The sequence below is a fragment of the Diabrotica virgifera genome, chromosome 8, assembly GCF_917563875.1.
Source record: "Diabrotica virgifera virgifera chromosome 8, PGI_DIABVI_V3a".
In the NCBI taxonomy this organism is placed as follows: Eukaryota; Metazoa; Arthropoda; class Insecta; order Coleoptera; family Chrysomelidae; genus Diabrotica; species Diabrotica virgifera.
Genome location: NC_065450.1, coordinates 128,411,656 through 128,433,884, shown reverse-complemented (window position 1 = coordinate 128,433,884; position 22,229 = coordinate 128,411,656). Strand labels below are relative to the sequence as shown.

Here is a 22,229-nt window from a genome sequence, read left to right as displayed (position 1 = left end):
CGCATCCGGACCGTGAGCTAGTTTTGTGCGGACCATCAATAAATTCAGAATGTACCTAGTGTTTGGCAATTTTGAAAATGTTTGGCTCAACTTATGTGTGTGAAGCCGCTTTATCAAGAATGAACTTTATTAAAAATCGGTAGAGATCTCATTTAACAGATGAATATCTCAACTCCCTAATGAGACTCAGTTGCACTAAACTCACTTCAAACTTCAGACAGATTGTACATAAAAAAATGTCATTTTTCTACGAGCGTGCAAAAATGTCTACTTTCGCGCACACGTTTTAGTTTAGAAAGTTTTACTTTTCCGCACGCGTGTTACTTTTCCGCACGCGATTTACTTTTCCGCACGCGTTTTACTTTTCCGCACGCGTTTTACTTTACCGCACGCGTGTTAATTTAGATATGTTAATATGGCCTTAAAGTAATTATAATACATGCAATTAACTAATATTTAGATATTATTTACTAATTTATTTCAAATATATCTTATTGTGTTCATGTTTTAATGAAATTAGCGCGAGAATTTCGATGAAACAAAAAATAATTTTGACATAATATTCGAAAGTCAAATCAGTAGACAATAACAGTGGTTTTGAATCGTCGTCATGGAAACCAAGATCGTCGTCATGCTAACCAATTATGCTGAAAGTTTGGTTTTGACAACATTGTCAAAGAATTAATGTGTGTATGCATTTTCATATTAATTAAATTATTTGATTAAGATTTGGTCATTTTTTAAAGACTCGTAGAAAAAATATTGTTCCTAACGCTTGCAGAAAGTCTCTTTTCCGCACTTGACTGCTTGCCGAACTCCCGCTTCGCGTCGTTCGGCAAACTGCAGTCGCGTGCGGAAAAGTATGACTTTCTGTACTTGTTAGGAAAATAACTATTTTCTCTCTGATAATTTAATTTTGTAAAGAGTTTTCCCCCTTATTGTTATACCTACTAATCATTAATTTTGAAATTAAGTATAGACCAGTAAGGATCGGTTTTTAGGTGGATGTGAGAGGTGGTATTCAGATTTTTGCGGATAAAGTTAGGTGATAACTTTGTTAATAATAATTGATTTATGCTCCTCAAATATGCCCGGAACATTAACAAAAAAAAATAAAATATTTAAAAATTTCAAAAAATTTCGTTTTTTTTTCTACTTTTTTTGCTTATAACTTTAAAACGATTCATTTTGGAACAAAGTCGTATAGGAATAAAACAAAGATAATTAAATTTTCTATCAGATGCGATTGGTTAAAAATGTCTTAATTTATCACCCTTGCTGGAAAATAGCAATAAATATAAAATAAGGGGGCAACACAAACCTGTCCTTATTCAATGATTTTCCATCACTTAGGTTACACTTGGAACCTTCCTAATTCGCTTAGAAAATTTTTGTAATGTGCTAAAACCGTACACCAAAGGCTATAGCGGGATAAGATGGTCAAAATTGCACCAGGCTCGATTCAGTTTTGGGTTTAGCCATTCGAAAATATATAATTGAAAACTCACTCAGCCAAATTTTCAAGTCCCTAGGTGCACCGGGGGGTCCGCTATAGAAAAAAACGTGTTTTTTTGAAAACATTTTTTTCCAGACGCTGTATTGCTGCAAAAAATCAGAAAAAATTAATGAATGCGTATCTTAACAACACAAAACTACCTGATTTTTTTCAGATTTTTAGCTTCAAAATTGAGCGCAGGAAAATTTTTTGAAATTTTCAAAAATTTTTTAGGTTATGTTGTAAATTTTTCGCCAACTTTAAAATATTGTTGTTTTGTGTATTTTTTTTCATTCTTTCGAATGGCATAAGCATCATTATCATTTTCGACGTGGAAAATACCTAAAAATCGAAAAAACTGTTTTTTTTTTTGGCATTTTTTGAAGTTTTTGACTGATAAACTCAAACAACATGCAGCTAAATTAATCATCATTTACATTTTTATATATATTGTTACATTTACAATCGAAATCAGCTATTAGAACTTATTTTTTTCCTACAGCGTACTCAAAAACCCCGTTTTTCGGCGTTTACTAAATAGCCTCAGAAATCAGTAAAAAAAATAATTCTTTTAACGTTTAAAAAATTAAAATTTTGTTGTTCTCGATAGAATGTAATACAATTAATACTTAAATAAATAATTTTTTTGTTTTGCACGATTGTTTGAATTTCATATATAATAATATCGTCCCACTAAGGGTACCCTGCCATAGGCTTATAAAAAAAATCAATAAATTAATTTTTTAAAAGTTTTAACGTTTAAAAAATAAAATTTTTGTAGTATTCGATAGAAAATGTTGCCCTTTATAAAAATGCTTGTTGCGGTTGTGATTTTCAAAGCGCGCTAAGGTTAAAAAAAGCTCGGCACTTTGGTGCCGTACGCAAGGAAGCGCTTCTAGCTACGTTTTTGGAAAAAAACTCAGGATAAACCAGTCCTCAAGTACCCGCGGTTGAAGTCACTAACTACTTACGTAATAAAAATATTTTTAAAATAATAAAATAAGAAAATCTACGGTTTCGTTTTGATTAAAAAATAAAAAAATAATAAATAAAAAAATATTTTTATTAAACTTGAATGAGGAATTATTATTTAAATAAATAATTATTAAATTATTTGAATTACTTAATTGATTAAATAGTGCAACCTAAAGAGTGCAGAGTGTTTAAAGGGATTAATAAATTAATTATTAAAAAGTTACTACACAATGATGAAATTACAAAATTCAAATTAATATACAGCATGGTGCAAAGAAAGGAATAAATTCGTTATTTCGTAAACTGGCGACTTTCGGAAAATACCGAAACGGGTCGAGTGTGATACGAGTGACGTCATCCATCTGGGTGTGATGACGTAATCGATGATTTTTTTAAATGAGAATATGTGTCGTGTGGCAACTCATTTCAAAGGATATGAATGGCAACTCATTTCAAAGAGTGACCAAAAAAAATTTGAATTAAATTAATTGACATAAAAAGAAGGATTTAAGTAATGTATTTACTTCAAAATATATTTTACTGCTGTTAGAAAACAGAAGAAAATGTTTGAGATATAAACATTGCTTTTCACTCAAATTCAATGTTCAAGCCAGCTCCTGCCAGCCACTTGCCTCTTGTTATTTAAGCGAAAAGCAATGTTTATTTTTCGAATAAACATTTTTTTCCGTTTTCTGAAAGTAAAATATATTTTGAATTAAATAAATTACATACATTATTTTTTTTGGATATTAATTTATTTAAAAAAAAATGGGTCACTCTGTATAAATAATAAGGGTAAAGTTTCCATTGTTTTCAATCTGGTGGGATGTAGAGTAATATTTTTGATGTTATTTTATGTGCTATTAGATTGAAAACTTAGTCCTTTCTAATAATGGTAATGTTTATACTATTACTGAATAGAGAATTGAATAACCTTTCGAATAACCAAATTATAGTAAAGTCCCAGTGATTGGCTGTGTACCATAGTTAAGAAACTTACACAGAAATAAAAAAACTTCGGCTTGTATAATGGTATAAAATTCTATTAAAAAACTTTTAAAAAAGTCATCCAAATAGATTATAGAAAAACATCAGAACATTTTCTATCTAGTCAGATCATCTTCAGTGACATTCTGTTTAGTTACTGAAACTATAGTCCGCTAGTTGATATATTATTATGTAGTCTTCAAAATTACATAATTATTTATTAAAATTTCCCATATAAATAGTTAATCATAAAAATGCCAAAGGAAATAGCTTCAGAACAACATTAAAATTATACTTTTGAAATGCGGCACAATGTCGATATAAATGGATTTTACTAAATCTCAAAAGCAGCATGGCTTCCCTGCTCGAAAAACTGAAGGGGTACTTGTCACAACGAGTTCGAGGTCAAGACGGAATTCGGTCTGTGTCACTCGTCTTGACTTGTCATTCCACAAGTATAATTTTAATAAAATTTTTATTTCAAGGTACTAACTAGTACACTTTAGAAGACCAAAAATAATATTTTTTTCCAAGAATTGTTTTCTCAGAAGCTATAGTAAAAATGAACATAAAACTTTTTACATATTAATATCTAACTCTTAGAGAATACAAAAAATACACCTTTCTTCATTTATGCACGTGCACTAATACTGTAGAGGGCGCAAAAGTTGAGGCCTCGAAAAATGATGGCGGACAGTTAATCTCAGGATTGGGATATCTGAAACAAAAAAATCGTACTGCATTTGAAAAAGGAAGGTTTATTACGTGACAATTTACCACAGTTTGACCAAAAAAATAAAAAATATTTATTTTTTCACCATGAAAAACTGAAGAAAAACGAGCGATTTTTTCACAAAATTTTTTCAATGTAAAATCTTTTTTTGCGGAATTTTTCACTAACGGTGGTAAATTGTCACGTAAGAGACCTTTCTTTTTCAAATGCCGTACGATTTTTTTGTTTTAGAGATCCCAATCCTGAGATTAACTGTCCGCCATCGGAACTACTTTTTTTCGACGCCTCGACTTTGGCGCCCTCTACAATATTACTGTACGTGCATAAATTAAAAAAGATATATTTTTTGTATTCTCTAAGAATTAAGTATTAATATGTAAAAAGTTTTATGTTCATTTTTAATAAGGGTTCTGAGAAAAAAAAATCCTGAAAAAATGCTTATTTTTGGTCTTCTAAAGTGTACTAGTACCTTAATAAAATTATGTAATTTTAAAGACTATATATCAACTAGTGGGCTAGTTTCAATTGCTACACAGAATGTCACTGAAGATGATTTGACTAGATCGAAAACATTCTGGATGTTCTTGGATGACTTTTTTAAAAGTTTTTTAATAAAATTTTATACCATTATACAAACCAAAGTTCTTTACTACTACGGTTTTTCAAATAACCGTAATTCTCATTAAAAAAATTCATCGATTACGTCATCGCGCCCAGATGGATGACGTCACTACTAGTATGATATATATTCCAAAAAATCACAATTAAAAAATCGACCTATTTCGTGATTTTTCCTTAGAGTCGACAGTTTAATAAATAACGAATTTATTCCTTTCCTTTGCATCTTACTGTATATTAATTAGAATTTGAATTTTGTAATTTCATGAGTACGTAGTAACTTTTTAATAATTAAGTTATTAATCCCTTTAAACACTGCACTCTTTGGGTTGCACTATTTAAGCAATTGAATAATTCAAATAATTTAGTAATTTATTTATATAATAATTCCTCATTAACGTTTAATAACACGATTTTTATTACGTAAGTAGTTAGTGACTTCGACGGCAGTACTTGAAGAGTGGTTTTTTTGTATAGAACACTACAAAAATTTTATTTTTTAAACGTTAAAAAATTTTCCTCATTAACGTTTAATAACACGATTTTTATTACGTAAGTACATAGTTAGTGACTTCGACGGCAGTACTTGAGGAGTGTTTTTTTTGTATCGAACACTACAAAAATTTTATTTTTTAAACGTTAAAAAATTAATTTATTGATTTTTTTATAAGCCTATGGCAGGATACCCATAATGGGACGATATTATTATATATGAAATTTAAATAACCGCGCAAAACAAAAAAATAATTTATTTAAGTATTAATTGTATTACATTCTATCGAGAACAAAAAAATTTTAATTTTTTAAACGTTAAAAGAATTATGTTTTTTTACTGATTTCTGAGGCTATTTAGTAAAAACGCCGAAAAACGGGGTTTTTGAGCATGTTATAGGAAAAAAATAAGTTCTAATAGCTGATTTTGATTGTAAATGTAACAATACATATAAAAATGTAAATGATGATTAATTTAGCTGTATGTTGTTGAGTTTATGAGTCAAAAACTTCAGAAAATGCCAAAAAACAGTTTTTTCGATTTTTCGGTATTTTCCACGTCGAAAATGATAATGATGCTTATGTTATTCGAAAGAACGGAAAAAAATACATAAAACAACAATATTTTAAAGTTGGCGAAAAATTCACAACATAACCTAAAATTTTTTTGAAAATTTCAAAATTTTTTCCTGCTCAAATTCTGAAAAAAATCAGGCAGCTTTGTGGTGTTAAGATACGCATTTATTAATTTTTTCAGATTTTTTGCAGCAATGGAGCGTCTGGAAAAAAATGTTTTCAAAAAAACACGTTTTTTCCCATAGCGGACCCCCCGAAGCACCTAGGGACTTGAAAATTTGGCTGAGTGAGTTTTGAATTATATGTTTTCGAATGGCTAAACCCAAAACTGAATCGAGCCTGGTGCAATTTTGACCATCTTATCCCGCTATAGCCTTTCATTAAAATGGACTTACTAGATTTTGAATAGTAATTTGGCAATCTAAACTTTTTTTAAAAAATTAAAAAATTTTAAAATCTTGCACAACAAAAACTAGAACATACAAAGATTTGTCAATTTTTTTACATATAAAGAAGCACTCCACCTATCTAATGCACTTTACAGAATTGAAATGGGATTATTTAAGCAGCCTCAGCAATGTTTTAAAATTATAAACAATTTTTTGGCTTATAAACAAATTAGTTCTGTGGCCAGGGGAGGGTGCTACGGGCTCCTTTATTTAGATGGACTTACCCAAGATTTTTATGTATTTTTTGATCCGTAGAACACGATTTTTTTGGGTAATAGTTGATCTGGATGTCGATAAGATTGTTATAAACAAAGAACTTGAGGAATTACATAACATAGATTTTTCGCAAAATAAAACATTTTTTTGTATTTCTTGGGTAATTCTAAGCAAAAAATGTTCTTACAAGTTTTTTCGTAGAATGCATAGTTTTCGAGATAAACGCAGTGAAACTTTCAAAAATTCGAAAAATTGCAATTTTTGAACGCAAATAACTTTTAATTAAAAAATAAAAAAGAAATTCTGCTGACAGCATTTGAAAGTTTAAGTCAAATTATACCGGTTTTAATTATTTGCATTGCTAAAAATTAATTTTTTGATTATTAAACAAAGTTAGTTGTTTATAAGCCAAAAAATTGTTTATAAGTTTAAAACATTGCTGAGGCGCCTTAAATAATCCGATTTTAATTCTGTAAAGTGTATTAGATAGGTAGAGCACCTCTTTATATGTAAAAAAATTAGACAACTTCTAAATGGTCTACTTTTTGTTCAGAAAGATTTTAAAAAATTTGAACTTTTTTAAAAACGTTTAGATTGCAAATTTATTAGGTCGATTTTAATGAAATTTGGTACACGATTTAAGTATGTTACAAAGAATTTCCTAAGCGAATTGCTAAGGTTCTAAGTGCCACCAAAGTGGTTAAAAACATTGAATAACAACAGGCGTATTTTGCCCCCTTATTTTGTATTTATTGCTATATTGCAGAAAAGGTAATATGTTAAGACATTTTTGACCAGTCGTATATCATACAAAATTCAAAATTTTGCCCCCTTATTTTGTATTTATTGCTATATTGCAGAAAAGGTAATATGTTAAGACATTTTTGACCAGTCGTATATCATACAAAATTCAATTATCTTTATTTTATTTCTCTACGACTTTGTTCCAAAACGAATCGTTTTAAAGTTATAAGCAAATAAGAAAAAAATCGACGTTTTTCGAAATTTTTAAATATTTTAATTTTTTTATTAATGTTCCGGGCATATTTGAGAAGGAGCATAAGTCAATTATTATTACTGAAGGTGTCACCTAACTTTATCTGCAAAAATCCGAATGCCACCTTTCACATCCAAAAATAGACGTTTTTTCACAGATCGTTACTGGTCTAGTAAGCTGTAATATAAAATTGTCATGTGCATTTTTTATATTCATTTCCTCTCTACTATAATATGTTAAGTAGGAGTACTTTTCAGATGTGCATTTAATTAAAATAATTTTCAGATTTAATAAGTTTGCAACAAACCCCTTGCATTGAAACTAATGTAGAAAAGAGAACATATTAATTAGCATTTTGTACTATGATTATTTATTTTAAATTCCTCAGTTTCCTTTCTACAAAATTGAAGATGTCTGAAAACTTCATTAGCATTCAAAATATAAATTCCTAATTTTTAAAATATTCTCAGTAACAATTTACAATACAGTACACAATGACAATACAACATCAGAACAGTACACAATGAATTTATATTTTATTTATTGTACTAGGAAAACTTACAGAAAAGTATACAGTTACCAAAAAACAATCAGATATTATTAGTTTTCCTTTCTATATTAGTCCATGTGTGAGGCCACTTTCGTATGAAAAATGTTTCTGACTCGATTTCTTAGCGGAGTCCTGTTCAAAAATTGTCCCCTTTAAACAAATCAGAAGGGTGCCAGGTGAAACAATTTTTTAAGCAAATTCAAAATTACTTTTTTTGCCTCGAAAAATATATTTTTAGGTTTCTTTGATAATTATAAACAATAAAGGTCTCTTGTCATATTTCTGAAAAGTTGATAGTTTTCGAGTGATAAGCGATTTAAAATCTGAAAAATGCGAAAATATGCATTTGCGATGCTTGAAAACTCTGAAGTTTTAATAAAATGATAGATCTTTTTTATTTAAGATGACCCAAAAATGCTAAAAACATATTTTCGCGAGCAAAAAAGGTGATGTTTTGAATTTGTTAAAAAAATATTTAACAATTTCTGCCCAAAACTTTCGCCCAGCACCCTTCTGATTTGTTTATAAGGGATATTTTTTAACAAGTATCTACAAAGAAACCGAATTAGAACAGTCAGACACAGGCAGCATAAATCCGGACCCCGGAAGTGTCATATGTTTTCGAAACGGACCCACAGGGAAACTAATTGGTGACCCCTGCTATAGTTGATATAAGTTATTGTACTTGTTATCAAATTAACTCATAGAATATGTAATTCTGATTGTTAATAAATGCTTACAAAAAAAATCAATTTTATTGACCTCTATAGCAGTTTGCGCGTTGTTGAACATGTTTTTGTTTTTTAAACAGGTACTATAATTCTGAAGTTGAACAACTGCTTTGTTTTTATTTTGACGACCATTATTGTTACTGTTTCTGTTAGTTTAACTGGTGTATGTCAAATTTTACGTTTAATAAACTATCAAAGTATTTTTTCCAACGCTTCCTGATGTGCTTTTCGTGAATTAGCATTTCATTATTTTCGTTTCGGATACGGCTAATCGGATTAAAATGTTTCGCTTTCTTTTCTTTATGTTTGGATATTCTGTATATATGGTCATTAATCTCCTTTGTAGGTTAGGTTAGGTTTAACTCTTAACTACTGACGTGGATGTTTTAGGAGTAGACGTTATGCGGTATGTCATATTGTTGCCTACTCTCCTTTGTTTTCAATATGAATTTGTCTTATATAACTGTATTTGTTTTTATACTTAAACTACAGAATGATTCTTCATATCATACTGCTGTAGAATAAAATACTGCTCCAAATAAAATAAACTTTATTTTTTCAAGAAAATTATGAACAAATGCATGTTAAAAAAATGGTGGAGGCTCTTACAAAATCCTGTTGCCAACAACCATTCAACGTGTGAACACCTCAATTTGGGGTCAGATGGTACCCTGGACATAATAAATGTGATATCTTGTGCATCCATGTTTAATTTCATAATTATAGTCAATGTTTCCTTGAAGAGAAGTAGAAGAAAAATAATGAATATATTACCTGTACTTATTTCAAATGCATGTGCGCTCAGCATTTGACATTGAAAACACCCTCAAAGCTAGTTCAGCCGAGATCCACGAGAGGTCGTCATTGTGACTTAACATCGCGAATATACAGTATTAGAGAATTTTAAACGTCATATACAGGGTGTCCCAGACTAATTTACCCACACTATATCTCTTAAACGAATAGAGATTTTCGAATGTGACAAAAAGTGACATATTTTACTTGTAATACACTTTAATATGGCGTACAAAAAAATCATCCCCTAAATATTCATCCCGTAGTTACAACCCTTAACTTTAATTTTTTTAATAGCACCCTGCATATTTTTTTTATAGTTTTAGATGTAGTCTTTTATCGCCTATTCAACACATTTTTTGAAAATAAAATCGGTTTGTAAATAACCAAGAAACTATCAGTTTATTTTTGTTAATTGTGTGTCCCAGACTAATTTATCCAGGCTATATTTCTTAAACGAATAGAGATTTTCGAATGGGACAAAAGCTGATATATTCCATTTGTAATACACTTTCATATGGCGTAGAAAAAATTCATCCCCTAAATATTCATCCCTAACTTACAGGGTGCTATTTTAAAAAAAAAGTTAGGGGTTGTAACTAAGGGATGAATATTTAGGGCATAATTTTTTTCTACGCCATATTAAAGTGTATTACAAATGTAATAGATCAGTTTTTGTCCCATTCGAAAATCTCTATTCGTTTAAGAAATATAGCCTGGATAAATTAGTCTGGGACACATAATTAACAAAACTAAACTGATATTTTCTTGGTTATTTACGAACCGATTTTATTTTCAAAAAATGTGTTGAATAGACGATAGAAGACCACATCCAAAACTATAAAAAAATATACAGGGTGCTATTAAAAAAATTAAAGTTAGGGGTTGTAACTAAGGGATGAATATTTAGGAGATGATTGTTTTCTACGCCATATTAAAGTGTATTACAAGTAGAATAGACCACTTTTTGTCCCATTCGAAAATCTCTATTCGTTTACTAGATATTGCGTGGCTAAATTAGTCTGGGACACCCTGTATATAATAAATATTAGATGAGTTGTTTTCATAGTTTTAGTTTATTTCTGTATCCTGTCAGCTATTTTTAACGGAATATCCAAATAATTTCATGAATATTTATTTGTTTCACTATAAAATGAAAGATCTTGTTGACCAAATGTAAATACCTTGTATTACATTTTTGTAATAAATCCTTTATTTTTAATTTTTAGGTGCATACCCAGGGGATCAGATGCGACCATTCGACGATATATCTCCAGGATATGGAGACACTTTTCCGACAGAGGCATTTAGAAAGGGCAGCACTCCAGCAGCAATTACAGCAGAACAGAGAAATACTCAATTCCAGCAACCTGGTGCTGTGTTAATGGTGTACGGGCTGGATCCGCTACGCACGAACGCAGATAAATTGTTTAATTTAATGTGCTTGTATGGAAATGTTGTTCGGGTAAGGATATTTTATAGTAGGGGAGCAAAGTATGCTAAATGTGCAGTCACTCGAGAGTTATGGGGACCTATTGGGTTGTGAAAAGTAGGTCCTAAAACCAAAAAAACTTAAATAAAGTTTTCGATTTTAGTGGGCGCTTGCCATTTCTTAATTTAATTTTCCATTTCCAACAATCGTTTTTTCCGATTGTAACGCCATCTATCCATAATTCGAAAAAATGTTTCGAATGCAAGTTATTTATTTTTACATAAGGAATCCAAATCTGCAATAAAAAATGGGACTCCTATTTAAAAATTTTAAAGTAACCCCCCACCCCATCTCCGTGGGGGTTCGTGTTTGGTGCCGTTCGATAGATTTTTTAAAAATAATGAAAAAGTGTATTTTACAGTTTTTCGATTTGTTGTTCATTTCGCGAAATATCGCGGGATTCGTATTTAAAATATTAAATTTACCCCCAACCCCTCTCCGTGGGAAGTCGTGTTTGGTATCATTCGATAGATTTTTAAAAAATATTGAGCACATCTTTTTTATTTTTTCGATCTGTCATTCATTTCACGAAATATTCGCTTTTTCTTGTGAAACTTTGGGACTCGCCCATTTTAGTCCTGTCGCCAGGGGGGGTACAACGGCCTCGTTAATTCAGATGGACTTACTCAAGTTTTTTTTATGTATTTTGACCCGTAGAACACGAATTTTTTGGGTAACAGTTGATCCGGATGTCGATAAGATTGTTATAGACCAAGAACTTGAGGAATCAAATAACAGCGATTTTTGGCAAAACAAAACAATATTTTGTATTTTTTGGGCCATTTTAAGTAAAAAATATTTCTACAAGTTTTTTCGTAGGATGCACAGTTTTCGAGATAAACGCGGTTGAACTTTAAAAAAATCGAAAAATTGCAATTTTTGAACCCGAATAACTTTTGATTAAAAAATAAAATAGCAAGTCTGCTTACCGCATTTGAAAGTTTAAGTCAAATTATATCGGTTTTGATTATTTGCATTGGTAAAAATTTATTTTTTTATTGTTTAACAAAGCTATAAACACGTAGGGTTTCCCGTGCTTTTACATGCGTTTTAACGCATGTAACGTAGAAATAGTCTTGATTGCACTAGTACCTATTCTACCTACTCGTTCGATTTTAAATGAGAAATCATAGAAACATCACTCACGCACTAGTTGTTTGTAGCTTTGTTTAACAATAACACAATAAATTTTTAGCAATGCAAATAATCAAAACCGACATAATTTGACTTGAACTTTCAAAGGCGCTAAGCAGAATTGCTATTTTATTTTTTAATCAAAAGTTATTCGGGTTTAAAAATTGCAGTTTTTCGATTTTTTGAAAGTTCAACCGCGTTTATTTCGAAAACTGTGCGTCCTACTAAAAAACTTGTAGAAATATTTTTTGCTTAAAATGACCCAAAAAATACAAAATATTGTTTTGTTTTGCCAAAAATCGCTGTTATTTGATTCCTCAAGTTCTTGGTCTATAACAATCTTATCGACATCCGGATCAACTGTTACCCAAAAAATTCGTGTTCTACGGGTCAAAATACATAAAAAAAACTTGGGTAAGTCCATCTGAATTAACGAGGCCGTTGTACCCCCCCTGGCGACAGGACTATTTCCTCACGCCCGGCCCAAATTGTCAGATTTTTGAAGTATAGTATTTTTACTACAAAAGCGATATTACGTATACTCCATCTAATTTACTTACCGTTGCACGTCATCCGCGTCATAGCCCGTGACGTCACATGATACCAACACGAAATATTTAGGCGGTAGGTGTGTTCTTTTTTAGAAGCACTTTACCGAGTACACTGGCATTACAGCCACTAGACATATTTTATTATATACGCGTAGAAATAATATTTAAAGATTTCTATTAATGTCAACTTAATGAAATACACAATCATATGTTTAATTTAGTTTGTATAAATGGATTATAAAGCGTTTTTATGAAGCACATTTGTTCGGAATACACTGTAACTATAATCGAACGCAGGTGATATTTTGGCATAAATTGGTAACATTTATTTGACAGTTGCGGTGATGACACTTCATATTTGTTTATATTCTTTGCTATAAGTATTTGTTTCATTATATTTACTGTTTTTATTATGTACTTTAACGTAAGATTATAATTTAATTCTTGTTTTCTATTTCTGAAGTTTTTATTTATTTACATGGAATATTAATTTGTTTTGCTGTATAATCCACTTCCGCAAAAATTGTGTGATGTATTTGATTTAAAATGAATTCAAGAATTTTTTGTAATTGGGCAACAATGTCAACTTAGATCTCTAACGCAGATAATGACGTGCAACGGTAAGTAAATTAGATGGACTGTAGGTCACAATTTTTGACGTAAAAGCACTGGCCACGTTAATGTCATTACTTGTCAGATAGTTTTATCTCTAGTTATTTATTCTAATTAATGATGTCAATCGGATTTCAACAATTGCGTTAACGAAAATACATAATGATATTCCATAACATCAACTCTAGAATTGAATTTCTCTAGCACAGCTAAAATACCACACCATCTCAGAACTGCCCGATCTTGTATAAGCGTCCACATGGTATTTTAATAAGAAAAACGTAATCGCGATTGCATTGATAATTTTAGAATTATATTAAACAACCAAAAACATTTATTATTATCAATAATATAAATTTTCTAAACCAATTATTTAAGTTCAATATCCCAAAAAATAATAATTTTAGTTAAATATTTTACACATTCCTACGCTACTGATACATTCAAACGAAAATGACAGTTCTGTGTTGCTGGTTGCGGTCAATTATGTTATGTTGTGAGTTTTATAATATAAACATATAAACAATTATTGTTGTTCTGAAGCTATTTTCTTGTGGCATTTTTACAATTTTAACTATTTAGAATGGGAAATAAGCCACAATATTATTAAAAAATGATTTTTATTAACGTTTCGACGCCCAAATCGGGTGCCGTTGTCAAAATACAAAATACTATTAATATAAACAAAAATGTTGTTGCTTAGTAAAAAAATTCTTCTAATAATTTATTTAATTTGACTCATTTATATCGGCAATTTAGATACATATGATACATTTTAAAGTAGAAGACTTTAAAATGATATTGCCAATATTTATGAGTTGCGTTCCTGGGATTGATTTCATGTAATCGAATGAACTATCTTTCAGTAAAGTCGTCCCAGGAACGCAACTCATAAATATTGGCAATATCATTTTAAAGTCTTCTACTTTAAAATGTATCATATGTATCTGAATTGCCGATATAAATGAGTCAAATTAAATAAATTATTAGAAGAATTTTTTTACTAAGCAACAACATTTTTGTTTATATTAATAGTATTTTGTATTTTGACAACGGCACCCGATTTGGGCGTCGAAACGTTAATAAAAATCATTTTTTAATAATATTGTGGCTTATTTCCCATTCTAAATAGTTAAAATAAACAATTATGTCACACTGGTTTTTTATGAAATAAAACTTAAATTTAGATGGAATATCACATAATAAAAGTTATTGATTTATTGACAGTACCTCATTATTTAAGTTTTAAAATGTTTTTAAACGTTTACATTTCTGTGATATCTTTCATAATATTATGGACTAAACAACGTATCACGTTTTACATATACTGAAAAGTGAAAAAAGAAATTTTGAAAATGTGATTATTTTCTTCATTTTAAAAATCCAATTGAGTAGTGTATTCTTAAATAATACCTAAACATTTGGAAAATTATTCACACTTATTTACTATTCTAAGCTTTTGGTAATGCTGTGGGGTTCTGAGGTAAAAAATCTTAAATGATTACAGGGTGTTTTTGTAGTAGGTAAAAAAACAACAACATTATACAGTGTATATGTTACAGTTCAAGTTATGTTACAACAGTTATGTTTCAAGTTATGTTACAACATTAGTGTATATGTTACAGTTCAAGTTGATTATCCAGTTGGAGTTGACTCCAACTAGTTGGAGTCAACTCTAACGGCTGGTTTCAGTAAAAGTTGATTATAAATATAAAATGAAGATTTATATTCAACATTTACTAGTAAAAGTAGACTCCAACTAGGAAAAGTATACTCTTCCCAATGCCATTTAGTAAAAGTTGATTCTGATTCACACAAACAGCCGATTCTAGAAATTAAATGTTACTGAATATGTTCAAATTAGTATAGGCTGTATCGTCGCTCCCGTTAGGTAAATTACTCCGATTCGAATTTTTTGCACAAACTTACTCAAAAAGAGGTCCTTATAACCAATCTACTGGGTGCCAGGCAGTACCTTGATCGATAAATTGTTTAAACATTTTTTTTAGACAAATTCACAAAAATAATTTTTTCACTTCGAACAATTTTTTTTAGATCATTTGGGTTATTCTGAGCAAAAAAGGTATTTTGTGATTTTTCTCTCAAATTGATTGTTGTCGAGTTATACGCGATTTAAAATTTGAAAAATGCGAAAATAGCCATTTTCAAGGCTTAACTCGGTTAAAATCCATTATTATGAAAATCAGAAAGTGACCAAATCAAAGTTTATAGCCCCCTCTACAAAATCCAGCAGAAATTTTTGTCACTATTTTATTACTAAGCTTTATCTTTAATTATTAACAATGAGCGCTAAGTGCGTATTAGGCGGCCGTCAATGGTGAGTGCTAAAGAGATGCACCATTCCAGCCGTCCAATGGTGAATCTCACTCGCACTCACATTGACGGCCGCCTCAATACACGGTTAGCGCTCATTGTTGATAATTAAAAATAATATCTTATTAATGAAATAATGACAAAAATTTCTTCAGGATCTTATAGAGGTAGCTTTAATCTTTGATTTTTTTTAGTTTCTGACTTTCATAATATATAATATCGTATGGCATTTTTGCCTTTCGGACAGTTCCGGCGCTAATTACACCTTTAACCCTGTTTCAAGTAACTAGTGTCAATGCTAGTGTCGATGTACACTAGCCCAGGGGGACCAACTGCTTAACGTGCTTCTCGAGGCACGGTGAAACGGCTCGTGTCATTATTGAAAATGAAAATGGTTTGTCTTTAGCAGGGCTCGAACCCACGTACACTGGCGTATGAGGCCAGCGATTATGCCGTTACTCCACGGCCGCTCGCTCGACTTTCACAATAATTATCTTTAACCGAGTTATTAAACCTTGAAAATGGTTATTTTGGCGTTTTTCAAATTTTAAGTCGCTAATAACTCGACAACAGTCAATTTTAGAGAAAAAAAAGGCCCAACGGATCTAAAAAAAAAGTTGTACGAAGTGAAAAAATTATGTATTTTTGCGAATTTGTTTAAAATCATTGTTTATCGCCAAACTTCACTAAAATCATTCATTATTGTACTCATTTGCCCTCATTTTCGGAAGTAAAGTAACACTTTGTTGTATTGAAAGAAGAATGTTACTTTACCTGCCGCGATAATTAATCAAATTAACCGAGATTGAATGTAAGTGGTCAATGGCAGCATTCCATTATTTATTTGAGTGAAATTAAAATTTATTTACTTTAATTATTAAAAATATTGTACAAAATTTATCTTATTATTAATAAAATTTATGTCAAAAAGTAAAATTCTGTAGTGTTTCGCAATTATATTCATACAAAATCAATCAAAACTTTACAGATTTAATAATTAGGTAGGTATACAATATTGATAACTATCGATTAAACATCAAAACCGGCCATCATGCAAAAGTCATCTGTCATTACTGTCAAATGAATTTTTGATTTCGTCTAAAATTAAAAAAATTTCCTCAAAGTTGTAAGTAAGTGTTAATGTTTTTTATGATTGACGATACAATTTTGTACGCACCACCTCAATACTCTTTATCGAACGCATCTGTTCCTCTGCTCGTAATATCACTATATCATACTCGTTCGATAAAGAGTCACTTTACTGACTGACTTTACTGAAATTGGTTAAACAATTTTTCGACCGCGGTACCGCGTGACACCCTGTGTATTTGTTATAAGGATTGTTATACGGATGCATTTCTTTGAGTAAGTTTGTGCAAAAAATCGAATCAGAATAATTTACCTAACGGGGAAGACGTTAGAGACTATACTAATAAGTAGATGAAACGGTCAAAACAAAGAAACGCACACTCATCAAAAATGCACTTGAGATTCTCGTATAATCAACATTTACTGAATCGATCCAGGAAGAGTCAACTCCAACTAGTAAAAGTTGATTTAAATTTTTAAAATCAACTTTTACTACTCGTTTCAGTTGGAGTTGACTTAAACTAGCTAGTTGGAGTCAACTCTAACTGAGAATCAACTTGAACTGTAACATATATAATCAATAAAAGAGATCATTTAATAATATATTTTAAGGCTAAAAATGACATATGGATGTTCTGAGTAGTATTTAATACGAAGTAAATATAAAATATACGAATAAAAAGTATTTTTATTTCAATAACTATATTTAGATCTAGTAATTTTTATGTTAAGTTAGTAATATAAATAAAAATAACAATGTACCTGTGAACACATAGTTAAATTGTCTATTTTATTGATTATACATTAGGATAATATTGTTGTTAATTAATATATCTCGGCAAGTATAGAAATCCAACTGACATCAATAATTAAAATAAAGAATTATGGATATTATTTGTTCAATAAACACTAACAGAGAAAAATATATCTGACAAGTAATGATGCCTAGCCTAGCTTCTCACTGTACAATAAACATGGCAATAATGAAAAGTCACATTCTAATGTTTTGACAGTTCTCTTACGTCAAAAATTTTGACCTACGTAATATCGGTTTTTGTAGTAAAAATACTATATACACTCTCTTGCATGTACTTAACTTAGCTTATCTTAATCTGACAATTTCGAGTCTTTTTAAAGATAGATTTTTTTTTCGGGTCCCCCTTAACGAACTCCGCTGTGTTAAGAGCCAATATACGGTAGAGGTACATCTTCAGGGTACCAGGTTTCTCCCCATGTGATAATCTGACGCGCTCGAGTAACTGCAAAAATCCCCGCTTGGGCTCCCCTACCATTATTCCATAGAATTTTTATTTTCCATTATTCCATTTTTAGAAAAACCATTACATAACACTATGCCGTCTGCCATCACCACCAAAATTAACGCTCTATATGAAGTTACACCTGGTATACCGTTCGCCAATTCTTCTGTAGACGAAGTTTAGTTAATCATGCTTTCATATGGTGTGGGTGTGTCTATTGTGAATAGTACGTACAAGGTGAAAAATTGAAATTATGTATGTATAATTTTTATCAAGACGTTAAATACACAAAATTTTGAAATTACACTTTAAATAATGGGATTTTTTACATACAGAGAACAATTTTGTAAGTGAAGTATTTAAGTAAGTTCTTGACGAAAATTATAAATAATTTCCAAATTTCATCTTATATTATTCATAATATGTAGACCCTACATAATATAGTTTGTTAAGATATAATTGTAAAGAAGCTTTTAAAAACAAAAAAAAATATACAGGGTGTTTCATTAAAAATAAAGATGATGCACAATGCTAGACATAATAGGCAGATTTGTGGTTCTAAAATTTAAAATAGGTACTAAAGATGTTACAGTAATAATTCGCATATCATATCATGCTATTATTATCTCTAGTATTTTTAATTTAGAAAATGAAACAGTTAATACGTTACTGTAAACATTTTCAAAGGACATCGCACACATCTTATGGAAAATATAATGTCACTCAAATTCAATAAAATTTATACGAATAGATTCGTTTTAAATTAACGGTCAAATCTTATCATTGCGCCAACTCTTAATTATGATTAATTACGGCGCAAATTGCAATTAAAGTTTATCAAAATCAAATTTTTTAGTCAGTAAAAGTGTCAGTATTGCTCTGGGTGCTATTCAAAAGAGCTTAAACAAGAGCTTAAACCCCGCTGGGCCTAAGCGGATTAGTGAAACTAATCCGCTGATTTATGGAGTACCGACAATTTGGGTATTATAAAATATTTTTTCTCTCTCTAACTTATGTACGTATCCATTTGATTTCAGATTTATTTATATCAATTTCTGCTCTTATTATTGAAAATATGGAGTTGGCGCAATGATAAGATTTGACCGTTAATTTAAAACAAATCTATTCGTATAAATTTTATTGAATTTGAGTGACATTATATTTTCCATAAGATGTGTGCGATGTCCTTTGTGCTTTAACCAAACTTTAGTCAGGAAATTCTGGATACACTATGTGCAAGCTAACTACTTATTTTTTTTATTGTACAAGATAATATAAAGTGGAGTTCTATGTATTCAACGAAGATAGTATACAAAATTCATGGTTAATAATCAAAACACTTCTATTTCAGATCAAATTCTTAAAATCCAAAGAAGGTACAGCTATGGTTCAAATGGGAGACAGTGTTGCGGTTGAAAGATGTGTTCAAAATCTCAACAATATAAACATCGGTATTACTGGGGCAATTCCAGTAACGCATCGTTCCAATGCACCTGACGCAATGCAAGAAGATGATGATCACCAAAAGGAACACAAATTACAATTAGCTTTCAGCAAACAACCATATCTCAGCGAAGTAACAAATCCGTATCCACTACCTGATAAATCTCCTTCATATAAGTTGTACATTAGCAATAAAAATAATCGGTTCATGAACCCCGCCATGGCAAGCAAGAACAGAATTCAACCACCCAGCAAGGTAAAGGCATATCATTTTATGTTCTTTCAACATTTTTGTACGCTGGACTTTTGTTCAAATCATTTTAGTAGGTACCTACCCAACTTCCAGTTTTGTACACAATGAATATTTTAGACAATTACCAGAAAATTACTATTTTACATTACTAAAATTTGTCTTCCATTTGTGATATTATTTTATCCTTTTTTCCAGACTCTTTATTGACACCATATTACATGAGTTTTCGCATTCGTAGATATCGATATTAAAATTGCTGTAGACAATACCTACACCTTATTCCAGCACGACCATTTTGATAAAAATCCTCTTATTTATCCCAATTATACTTAATATTAAGCCAAAATCCTGCCATCTGTTAGAATAATTAGAAATGGCCGAGTTAAAACAACAGAATCCATCTTCAACAATGAACATCAATGTCTGGCCTTCGCTGATGATCTTACTATTCTAACGAAAACAAAATCAGAAATGATATAAAAGATTAGAAAAGGAGGCAAAATATTTTAATCTGGAAATAGACCAGGAAAAGTCAAAGTATACCTGGAAAGTATACTTGGAAATACAGAGCTAAAAGAAGAGCCACTGACTGCCAGATTTGTCCACTGTCGGACATAGGCCTCCTTAAGATGTCTCCACTCTTATCTGTTCTGCGCGGCTGGAATCCAGTTTGTCGCTATTCTTTTAATGTCGTCCGTCCATCTTGTAGGTGGTCTTCTACGACTTCGCTTGTCTGCCCTTGGCCGCCACTCTAAAATCTTCTTTGTCCAACTGTTGCCTCTCTGTCTTGCGACGTGTTCTGACCATTTCCACTTTAACTTCGTAATGCATTTTATGATGTCTTCCACTCCAGTTCTTCGCCGTTTCTCATCATCCCGTATTCTGTCTCTTAAAGTTAGGCCAAGCATGGATCTTTCCAATTTTCGTTGTGCTACTTGTAATTTTCTTATCGATGCTTTAGTCAATCTCAGTGATTTAGCTCCATAAGTGAGCACCGGAAGTACGCACTGGTTAAATGCTTTTTTTAGGTTTATTGGGATGTGTTCCTTGAACAGGTCTCTTATTTTGCCGTACGCTGCTCATCCTAAAGCTTTTCTTCTAGATAATTCGCACGTTGGGTTGTCTCTTCCTATTTGTATTTCCTGGCCCAGGTAGATGTATTTGTCAACTGTTTCGATATGCCAGTTTTCTAGTTTCAATGGTCCGCTAGGTACTAAATTGGTGATCATTTTAGTTTTCTCGAAGTTTATTTCCAACCCTACTTCTTGGGAAATTCGTTGTAGTTCTTGCAGAATTTGGTGGACTTTCTTTCAGTCATCGGTTACTAGAACTATGTCATTTGCAAATCATAGGTGGTTCAGTCTTTCGCCATCGACATTCAAACCTCTGTTTTGTCTTTGGTGACATGCTGTCTCCCTGTCTAACTCCCCTTTTTTATTTTTTGAGTTTGGGTGTGGAGATTTATTGCTGTTATGACATTTGGATATATATATTATATAACATATTATGTTGAATATGTTGGTATATCGGTAGTCGATTCTAAAATCTCTCAAAGCTCCTAAGATGGCTACCATCCATTGGCGCCCATGCACATGGAAGCGTGCCCCCCTAGCTTTTCGGGTGCTTTAAACTATATATTGTTGTCCATTGTGTACAAAATGTAATGTACAAAATCTTCACGTCTGCCCCCCCCCCCTGAAATTTTTTATGTGGGCGCCCATGCTACTATTTGTATAGTGTCAAAGACTTTTTTAAAGTCAACAAATACTAGTATCAGTGGGCGGTTGTACTCTATAAGACTTTTTTAAAGTCAACAAATACTAGTATCAGTGGCCGGTTGTACTCTATAGTTTTTTCGATTAGGGCCTTTAGACAAGCAGATGGTCATTTGTACCATACCCAGGGCGGAAATCTGTTCTCTTGGTTGGCATATTTCTAGTTTGTTCTCAATTCTGGCAGTGATCATTCTAGCAATAATTTATACAGGTGGTTTAGAAGACTGATTGGCCTATAGTTTTCGAGGTCTGTTTGATCTCCTTTCTTATGTATGAGGAGCGTTATCGAATTATTCCATTTAGCTGGTATGACTTGGTTTTTCTAAGCATATATTGAAGAGCTGTTTGATTGCCCTGATGGGAGCAGAGCCTTCGATTTTTAGCGCGTCTGCCACTACTCCTTCCTTAAAAATATGTCAAAGCTAAGACCCCTGATGAAATCCAAAATATCGAGAAAAAGAAAAGATATATACAACGGTAATAAGGCGCAGTGACGTATAGTAGCGAAGTATGAACAATAAAAAATCAAATATGGAGAAATTTTAAAGATGGGAAGGGAAAATGCTCAAAATATGGAGAAAAATATACGGTGGAAAGTTGGGTACGACAAACAAACAAGAGCTAGGGGAACTGTATAACAAACCAAGCATCAGTCGCTTCCTAAAGGCACAGA

At 31.2% G+C, this 22,229-nt stretch overlaps 1 protein-coding gene across 1 annotated transcript in view; it reads left to right on the top strand.

The window, feature by feature from the left end:
• Positions 1–22,229, top strand: part of LOC126890260 (heterogeneous nuclear ribonucleoprotein L) — a 296,962-nt gene that overhangs the window by 263,899 nt on the left and 10,834 nt on the right. Inside the window, exons 4-5 of the mRNA XM_050659118.1 lie at positions 10,844–11,079; positions 19,437–19,784. Of these exons, the coding sequence (XP_050515075.1) occupies positions 10,844–11,079; positions 19,437–19,784 (584 nt within the window). The remainder of the gene's footprint in view (positions 1–10,843; positions 11,080–19,436; positions 19,785–22,229) is intronic.